Here is a 9,315-nt window from a genome sequence, read left to right on the forward strand (position 1 = left end):
ACAGACAAATCCTACTTATATGTACATATAATACAATTAATGGCTTGCTCAACTTTGCTTCATGGCAGCTACGATCTGCATTGGACAAGATTGAAGAGTTGGAGTCTAGTAACAGCCACCTCTCAAAAAGGCTGGAGAAGATAAAGACTGGCCGGGGAACCGCAGCAACTCCCTAATGGTTTAATCTGCCCAAATTCACCTCCACTGCCTGTCCATTTCCCACTGGGCAGCCTCCAAAAGAACTCTATGCTCATAAGCATTAACGCCCATGAGAACCCTGAAACATTACATCCTGCAACCGTGCCATTTCTTCCTGTTTAGGTTGAGTTCATCTTTGGAGAACCCAATCAGGACTTTTTTTGAATGATGCAGGACAACTCTTAGTGTGCCACGTTCAAAAGCACAAACACTGTAGTTCAAAAAGTTAGAATGCTAATTGTCTCTTTTGAATGTTGCTATGACTGAATTTATTCAAACCTAAAGTGCAAGGCTGCCTGAGATTATGTGGTGAAAGATCTGAGAAGTTATGCTTTGGAATTCTGACTGCGAAGATCAGGACATGTTGTCCAGCTCAAGCAAGTCTGGGTTGTCATTTGTTTGTTTTGTTTTAGGACTTTAAAGGGTTAGTTCACCCAAAAATGACTGGCCCTCATGTCTTTCCAAACCCCTAAGACCTTTGTTCATCTTCGTAACATAAGATATTTTTGATGAAAACCCGAGAGCTCTCTGACCCCTCCAAAGACAGCTATTTAATTACCACTTTCAAAGCCCAGAAAGATAGTGAAGACATTGTTAAAATAGTCCATGTGACTCCAGTGGTTCAACTTTAAAGGGTACTTCAGCGATTTAGCATTAAGCTTTGTATCAGTAGAAACCCGGTAGTATATTCAATGACTTTAGTTCAGCTCACTCACACTTTATTGAAAAGACACGTTCAGTTTTTTAATTGTAGTGTTTATTCTCTAACTGAACGAAATTATTGTATTATTATGAAGATCAAAACGACGCTGGGGGCGGTGTAGGGAGTGGCCTCGTAGGGCAGCGAAGCAAGTGCATTCTGGGAGTTGTTGTCTTTCATCCACATGAGACAAAAATAGATTTTCTGTCTTTTCAGTCTAGAAGGCACCAAATTCAAAAATAATTTCACATTTCTACTACCTAAATGACCCAGTTTAAATACACATTTATCTTCCCAGCGTTGAAGTACCCCTTTAATTTAATGAAGCTATTAATATACTTTTTGTGCACAAAAAACAAAACAAAAATTCAGTGCATTTCTGACTCAGGCTAGAAGAAATTGTTGAATAAAGTCATTATTTTTTAATTGTTTTTTGCACATAAAAACTATACTCGTCACTTCATAAAATTAAGGTTGAACCACTGGAATCACATGGACTATTTTGACAAAGTTTTTACTACCTTTCTGGGCCTTGTAAGTGATAATTAAATAGCTGTCTGTGGAGAGGTCAGAGAGCTCTCGGATTTCAAAAATATAATTTGTGTTCTGAAGATGAACAAAGGTCTTAGGAGTTTGGTACGACATGGGGGTGAGCAATTACTTAATTTTGGGTGAACTAACCCTTTAAGACACATGTTGCTTCACAAAGACAAGACAGATGAGTATATGTGATTGTCCATGTGTGATGCTGTTGATGTGTTCCACTCTCAGATATTTTATTAACACTGGTTGAGTTAGCTCTTCCTTATGTGTCTGAATCCAAAGTTTCTGGAATATTGAGGTCTCACCGCTGGATTTTGCCATCTGTGTTCTTTTATTTTCTGTTTCTCTAATGAATTGTCTATAATGATCTTCCTATCATGCTGTTCCCTACATCAGAAAGACTGAAGTGATATAAATGAAGATGAATACTGATTCTTAGTGAATGTTATTGTTGCATCGATGCTGACAATGCCACCCAACACAAACACATTGATCAGGAAGTTGTTCAAGGATTTCAGGCTGAGCAGCAACTCTTGATGTTGTAACTGCCTTTGACAAGATTTAACGTTCAACCTCCAGGTGATGAAGAAGACTAGAAGATTAAGAACATCCTCATGTTTTCCAAACCAATTATGAGAAATTCTGTGATCAGAAGCATTAATTCTTCAAGACTGTTGTGATCACAAGCGCCATTTATTACCACCAGCCCGGATGAGAGCTCCACCCTGTTTACAATGCTTTAACATGTAGGTTAACTTTATGAACTGTTATCTGCAATAAAATGTCCATTTTAATTTAAACAGTTTGTCCATGGTCCATATATACATTCTCCTCACCATTCTCTCAGATTTTCTTTGACAGCAATGGCATGGCAAAGTCTTAATTTTGGCATTTCCAGTTATACAGCTCCATTCAGTCTGAATGAATGAGAGAACTATGTAGTGTCTAAATTTTCCTGTGGCGCCTCCATTGGTTGCCTAAGGTACGCCCGGCTTTGAATCCGCAACACCATGCGGCGAGCATAAAAATCCCGATAATCAGGTGGCAGTTCTTCTAAGACCCCTAGAGTCCTCTCCAGTGCCTGCAGGGCTCGAGTAGCTGCTACTGGGTCTTTGTTTCCATATGGATCTTTCTTATCATAACTCTCAGGTGGAAGATGCTTCCAGAACACGTTGACACCAACTCCAAACTGGAGAGCCAGGGTATTGTGAAACCAAAGAGCTGATGAAATGTAATTCAAACTTCATTACATTAAAAAAAAAAAATCTTTGAATGCAATTAGTTCAGAGTGTTGTGTGAAAGTATATAGACAGTAGTTTTTCCAATATGTGTAACTAATTGGCGTGGGTAAAGAATTCCAGTACCTGGAATGAAGAGCAGGTCTCCTGGTTCCAGAACACACTCGTAGCGGCACGCTTTCACAAACTCAGGATAAAGTTGCAGATCAGGAGTGTCGATGTCCAAAACTTCAGACTTGTCCCCTAAAAAAATTACAATTCAACAATTATTCAGATGCATTTTAGCAAATTAAAATCTAGTAGATCCAGCTTTATCATACACATTGTAAAATGTGTCTTTGTGTGCGTAAAGTTGTATGTAGTTGTATAGTACACAGTTGTCATTTATAAAGTTCTGACCATCACCTGAGAGGTAGAGATGAAGGGCATCTTTGGGGCTGTAGAGAACAACACGCTTTCGTCCTGTAACCTGTGCTAGAAGGTTGTCCATTACCTGACGGTAAACATTAACATAGCCGCCATAAGCCAAGAGTGTATTAAAAACTTTACAAGAGACTGCATGGTCACATTTTCTTTGTATTTCTGCACAAAAAAAAAGTAAAGTGTGGCACAATCTATAGGTATGTAGAACTCACATCATAGTGTGTCCACAGCTGTAGACCAGGGGAACTGATACGAAAGACACTGGAGAAAAACTGCTCCGGCTCAAAGAACTGGGGTATATGAAAGTCCTCTGCCAGCTCAGGGAACTGCTTCCTTAAATCAGCAGGTTCCTCAAAGGGAAAGGACAAGAATATTTTCCAGGCATTCTACAGTAAATACACTGAGGCATATTACAGTTTCATTCAAATTAAACTCTACAGTCCCAAACAAGTAGGATATTAATTTCTAATTCAGACTACCTTACGGACATCTTCTCCGAGTGAGCGCAAGTAATAGCTTTCATCCTGTTGGGAAAAAGAAGATTGTGTTTGAGTTTGGCTCATAAAAAATAAAATAAAATAAATAAAAGTATATGACTGCAATAAAAATACATTAAAATTGGTTAGTGTGTCTGAAGCCACAACTACTTCCAAACTTTGATACAAAAGTGGCACAGTGCTATATTTTTACACATAGATATAATATTTGAATATTAAAAATCGTATAGAATATACTTTAACCAACAACTTATCACACTGGGAATGCATTTTTATATAGAATAAACATTAAAGGTAACTAACCTGACTAATGAAGAAATCAGAGTGTTTTGACTCTGCAGCTCTCTGAATAAACTTGTCAAATGGCAGTGTCCTGAAATACAGAATGATGTTTTAACTTCCAGTTTATGTTGGACTCCTGATCTGTGTTAAATCACACACCTGTAAACAAAGTTCTTATGCAGAAAGTCCATCCTGGGCTCTGGGGACACGTGCACTTTGACCTCGCGGTCTCCTCCTTTTTCTGCGAGATAACTCACCGTCCACGCGCGCACACAGGGCCCCAGGGGCACGCGCTTTAGAACCACTGGTCTGCGCTGAATGAGACACGTGTGTTTCATTTATACGCAACACACTCAAAACACTGCAATTAATGGCTGACTGTTGTTATAATATATAGTTACCAGAGGATATATGTCCCTCAAGAAAGTCTCTCTGTCCACATCGGTGTATACGGGCACCTGCAGCTTTTTCTGACAGTCCATTTCTGACAATCTGAAGTTGACTCTCCATTTGCTGCACCCTTTCGCCTTTCTTAGGAAGTCCGACTTGTTTATTCGAGTCGACTCTTTCAAACAGTTAGTTTTAAAGAACCGGTTCAAATGCCGAGTCGAAATGCTCTAAATTAAATCATTCAAGTAAAGCCACGTTGACACATGGTACTGTTGTTTATAACTGTGTTGTTTATTCACAATGGTGGTTAAATGAGTAGGTTAGTTGTTGAACCGAGAAGAATCTCTCAGAACCATTCAGTCTGATTCGTCAACGAATCGCTCAGCCCGGTTTGAGAACCGATTCAGATGATTCATATAAATAAACCGACTCATAAGAATAATTTGACAACAAATTGGACACCGCCACTAGGACATGTGTTCAGCGTATTGTTTTTACAAACAGCACACAATATACATTTGAATAATAAATGAAATAAAGTGTAAGTCTGTTTTGTAGTGTTCAAATCCGTTATATTTATCTGCAAATGTGGAACTATTCTTTCTTTAGTATGTTGTCAGTCGGATTTCCCAAACCGATGGGCCACTGAGGATGATGGGAGAAAGATGGCGCTGCCCTTACTGAGATGCTGTAGCTGTAACAGGCCCGTTTCCATTCTTGTCCGATACTTTGCATCAAAGCCACTTTTAGTGAATCAGTCCAGACGACTCGCTCCCGTATTGTCTGCTGTGTATAATGTTCGTCAGTTCAGCTCTGAGCGGGGGAAACACAAACAGAACCAAAAGGTTGTAGTTGTCGGCATCCCGAACCCCTTCATTTGGTTCCGAACCCGCATCTACTTCTTTCTCATCCGAACTTACTTCGACAAAGAGTTTAGCATCGAGGAGTTCACGGAAGGAGCCAAACTGGTGAGTTATAGATTCTTAACTTATGTGTCTCCTTTGTGTAATGTCATCAGCATATGAGCTAAATTGCTTAAAGTGATAGTTCACCCAAATATGAAAATTGTCATAATTTAGTCACGCTCAAATTGTTCTAACTTTCTTTGTTCTGCTGAACACAAAGGAAGATATTTGGAAGAATGTTTGTAACCAAGTAGATCTCGGCAGCCTTTGACTACCATAGTGGGGGCAAAATACTATGGTAGCTTAGTCAAAGGCTGCCGAGATCTACTTGGTTACAAACATTCTTCCAAATATCTTCCTTTGTGTTCAGCAGTACAAAGAAAGTTGTACAGGTTTGGAACAACTTGAGCGTGACTAAATGATGACAGAATTTTAATTTTTGGGTAAACTGTCCCTTTATCCGACGTCATGTTATAGACTATAATGTTAGATATAACAATACTTGTTCTGTAATAATTCTGGAGCAAAAAATTAATGTCTTCTTGATTGATACCAACATTTCAACATGTCTTTTAGGTGTGTGTAATATTTATATATATATATATATATATATATTTATATATTTTAGGGCTGTGCGATATTGAAGAAAAATGCGATATGCGATACAATATTGCTTTAGGTGTGTAAAATCTATTTAAATTATATTAAAACAATTTATTTAAAAACTGAGAATGATACCATTTATGTGTTTCACATTCTTTCTGGGAAAAGAAAGCATCGCTACAACTTCAGAAAGTGACCAGCAGTGTTTTGGCAAAAATGTATGTCACAAATCTGGCAATATCATTTTAACATCAATGTAAACAAACAAAAAATGCAATGCCAATATTTAAATACCTTGACTGTTTCAGTGTGTAACAAGACACAAAACAGAACTGAAGGGATCACACGCTTTCAGAGAGGCGGCTTGTGCACACTTTTCGTATATATATATATATATATATATATATATATATATATATATATATATATATATATATATATATATATATATATATATATATATATATATATACATATATATACTTTATGAATGAAAATACAAGAAGATGCGTGTTTAATTATAAGTTTAATTGTATTTTTAAATAAATGATATATCAACAAGTGTCAAATTGTAAAAACTTATTTCACATTTTATAAAGGATATGAAGCATTGTAATGTTGATACCATTTCTAAATCAATAAACAAAAATAAAATGTATGTGTTCTTTGAACTTTTCATGCCCCCTTTGAACCCCTTTTCCTTCTGTGTTTCCCTGTTTAATTGGCTGATTTGGGGAATGTTAATACACATAGGCCTAATTCTTTTGGTTGTATTTGTGATCTGTTTACAAAAAAGGATTAATAGATTGCAATGGGCTATTTTAGCTTAGGCCAGCTATAACAAGCAATGAGTACACAATCTTTGTTAACAGGGAAACACTAACCCAGTTGTTTTGAGTTACATGATAATGTAAACAGAATATTCAAATATCCTTTCTCTCTCAGGCTTTCTCACACGTTTCAAGATTGCTGTCTCAGTGTCAGTTTGAGCCTCTTGACGGATTAGTGGCTAAAGATGTAAGTGCATGAAGATAACAATTATCCTATTATTTTCCTGTTTAAGATTATTTAATGTCAAAAGAAGTAATTCAATTTATATTCCCTCCCATAGCTAATAGAAAAACTTGAGGAAAAATGCGCTCATCTTCCTTTGAGCCACAAGAGGGCGCTGTCAGCCGATTCTGATGATATCATGTACACAACAACTGGAGATGTGGGCATTTACTATGATGATAGCGGTGAGACCCTATAAGCTTCATACCACGCAATATTCGCCCAGGTAATATGTTTAATTTTTGTTTATGGGCGAGTAATGTAGAAACAAAAACAGCTTTGTAGCATGCATCCAACATATTTGCATCCTTTTTATTGGACTAGTTCTTATGAGAGCCAATATGTTCTACTATCCCCGGATTTACAGACAAGGCGTAAGCCTATTCCCAGACTACAATTCACGTTTGAGCTTTTTTAAATGAAAGCAACTTGTAATTACATAAGGCATGTTTATAAAAGCTACTTAAAGGAGTAGTTTGCTTTAAAATGAAAATTACCCCATGATTCACTCACCTTCAAGCCTTCAAGCCAAACACTTTTTGCGCAAGTTGAATACGGAAGGTGGTCTGGTGGAAGCTAGATATTTTACTTTATAACGTGTTAAATATGGATATTTTTCTTTCACAAACCCATCGATTCACTTCAGAAGGCCTTTATTAACCTCCTGGAGCTGTATGGATTACTTTTATAATGGATGGATGCATTTTTTTGAGCTTCAAATTTTGGGCTGCCATTATAATGCTTGGATTAGCCAGGATATTTTCTAATATAACTCCGATTGTATTCGTCTGAAAGAAGACGGTCATATACACCCAGGATGGCGTGAAGGTGAGTAAATTATGGGATAATTTTCATTTTTGGATGAACTATCCCTTTAAATGTCCTAATTGAACTAAGGCCTAACCCTGTCTTAATTTAAGCCCTGTCTGTGAAACCAGGCCAAGATGTAATTTAAAAAGATATAATTTTGTTTAAAGTAGATCATAAATTCATATGTATGACAAAATAATTGCATTTTCAGGGAGGAAATTTGTAAGTATTTTGATGCGCTTCTGGTACTTAACGAGTGCCAGAATTCCTGATGACAATATGGAGGGAGCGAGAATTTTCCAGGTTGCCATTGGGGGAGAGGAAGAGAGACCAGAGACCAAGAGATTGCTTACAGCCAATTATGAGTGAGTATTGGGATTACTCTTTTCAATGTTTGTGTATTGCGTCTTATAGTGAGTTTGAAATGGATTGCAAGATTCTTATTAAATACATAGTTTTATTATAGTTTAAATTGCCCATAAATATGAAGACTAAGAGTAGCTACCATTTACCTTGAGCTAATGACTAGAAATGTCAGTATTATTTTAATTATAGTAAATGTGTAAACTTCTGTAAAATGGTCTGTCTTGTTTTCTCTGTTTTGGCAGATTCCAAAGGGAGTTTACCCAGGGTGTGACTCCAGATTGGATCATCACAAGAATAGAGCACTCGAAACTTCTTGACTAAGTGTCTATGGGGATTATATATATACTTTTTTTCATTCAATATTTCTCAACATGCCAAAAAATGTAGGCATGATTCTCTAACCCTCACTGGAAAGAATTGTCAGCTCCTGACACTCTCCATGGACAATAGAAAGTTATGAATGTTAGTTTCCTGTGTGTGCATTTCACTGATCTCAGATATTTTAATGTTTGTAAATTTGTAAGGCTCCTGATTGATCGGTTTAATCATATTTTTATTTTATTTTAAACGTTGTATGTATCAGAATCAACTTTATTGGCCAAGTATGAGCATACAAGGAATTTGTTGCCGGTTTAGAGCAAACCAACCGGGCTGGACTGAATGAGACAAACTAATACAACATGATTACAGATACTACATGACAGTCAAAGTGTAAGAACGGTTTTTCAACATAATTGAGTTTGGGGCCATCTTATGCAAAATGGCAACAAGTAAGTTATGTTTTATGTTAACATGATGTATTAAAATAACCTAATTCATCAAAATATTGTACATTTAAATTATTCCGGCAGAATTATATGGTTAGTTATTCTAATGGAATCTTTTTATTTTGTGATGTCATATATACAGTACAGAAATCGAATTTGAAACCAATTTTTTTTCTATCGTTTATCGTAACGGCTTGTTTTCTATTGAACATGAAATGCAGTACCTTTAGAGCTCTGTAACTTAAAAATATGAGGTTATATAGTAAGCAAATGAATTGTTTCTATAAATAATTTCAGAAATATGCTCTGGTCAAGCTACAACACCTTTAAACTCAGTGGCAAGAAAATTGATATAAATGAAACTTTTTAAGGCTTTCCACAAAAAAAGTACAGATGTTATTGCTCATTGTGCTTATTTGTGCTGTGGCTACCTGGAGGATGATGTCGGTAAGAATTTTGTTAGTTACAGGGAAAATACAAAATACGAACAAGATAGAAAGAGCAATTTTTCATGGTAAAGATTTTTCATGCGATTAAATG

At 36.5% G+C, this 9,315-nt stretch overlaps 3 protein-coding genes across 6 annotated transcripts in view; 2 read left to right on the forward strand and 1 right to left on the reverse strand.

Annotated features, from left to right (window-relative positions):
- lrrfip1a (leucine rich repeat (in FLII) interacting protein 1a) overlaps positions 1 to 2,238 on the forward strand; it is a 43,684-nt gene extending 41,446 nt beyond the window's left edge. For all 4 annotated transcript variants that reach the window (XM_079821557.1, XM_079821561.1, XM_079821559.1 and 1 more), the window contains one exon: positions 69 to 2,238. In XM_079821557.1, coding sequence (XP_079677683.1) covers positions 69 to 176 — 108 coding nt within the window. In that variant the 3' untranslated portion in view covers positions 177 to 2,238. The remainder of the gene's footprint in view (positions 1 to 68) is intronic.
- tyw5 (tRNA-yW synthesizing protein 5) lies at positions 2,118 to 5,265 on the reverse strand. Its single transcript, XM_079821569.1, has 8 exons — positions 4,283 to 5,265; positions 4,041 to 4,195; positions 3,903 to 3,972; positions 3,582 to 3,626; positions 3,315 to 3,452; positions 3,085 to 3,172; positions 2,806 to 2,922; positions 2,118 to 2,662 (listed from the first exon to the last, which is right to left on the reverse strand). Exons 1-8 carry the CDS (start codon positions 4,361 to 4,363, stop codon positions 2,376 to 2,378), a joined length of 981 nt encoding a protein of 326 aa, XP_079677695.1. The 5' UTR covers positions 4,364 to 5,265; the 3' UTR covers positions 2,118 to 2,375.
- On the forward strand, positions 4,717 to 8,939 carry maip1 (matrix AAA peptidase interacting protein 1). The gene is made up of 5 exons (XM_079821570.1): positions 4,717 to 5,239; positions 6,725 to 6,796; positions 6,891 to 7,017; positions 7,854 to 8,007; positions 8,251 to 8,939. Exons 1-5 carry the CDS (start codon positions 4,937 to 4,939, stop codon positions 8,327 to 8,329), a joined length of 735 nt encoding a protein of 244 aa, XP_079677696.1. The 5' UTR covers positions 4,717 to 4,936; the 3' UTR covers positions 8,330 to 8,939.
- The last annotated feature ends 376 nt before the right edge of the window (positions 8,940 to 9,315 follow it).

This window comes from Gobio gobio (assembly GCF_949357685.1).
Source record: "Gobio gobio genome assembly, chromosome: 7".
Taxonomy (NCBI): domain Eukaryota; kingdom Metazoa; phylum Chordata; class Actinopteri; order Cypriniformes; family Gobionidae; genus Gobio; species Gobio gobio.

What these genes read in the sequence shown, in the direction of transcription:
- tyw5 (XM_079821569.1), bottom strand. Translation starts at nt 4,363, where the DNA reads ATGGACTGTCAGAAAAAGCTGCAGGTGCCCGTATACACCGATGTGGAC. An exon ending in TGAGGGACATATATCCTCTG is followed by an intron (nt 4,196 to 4,282) that starts GTAACTATATAT and finishes TGTCTCATTCAG; the next exon opens with CGCAGACCAGTGGTTCTAAA. An exon ending in CATAAGAACTTTGTTTACAG is followed by an intron (nt 3,973 to 4,040) that starts GTGTGTGATTTA and finishes TCTGTATTTCAG; the next exon opens with GACACTGCCATTTGACAAGT.
- maip1 (XM_079821570.1), top strand. Translation starts at nt 4,937, where the DNA reads ATGGCGCTGCCCTTACTGAGATGCTGTAGCTGTAACAGGCCCGTTTCC. An exon ending in TCACGGAAGGAGCCAAACTG is followed by an intron (nt 5,240 to 6,724) that starts GTGAGTTATAGA and finishes TTTCTCTCTCAG; the next exon opens with GCTTTCTCACACGTTTCAAG. An exon ending in ACGGATTAGTGGCTAAAGAT is followed by an intron (nt 6,797 to 6,890) that starts GTAAGTGCATGA and finishes TCCCTCCCATAG; the next exon opens with CTAATAGAAAAACTTGAGGA.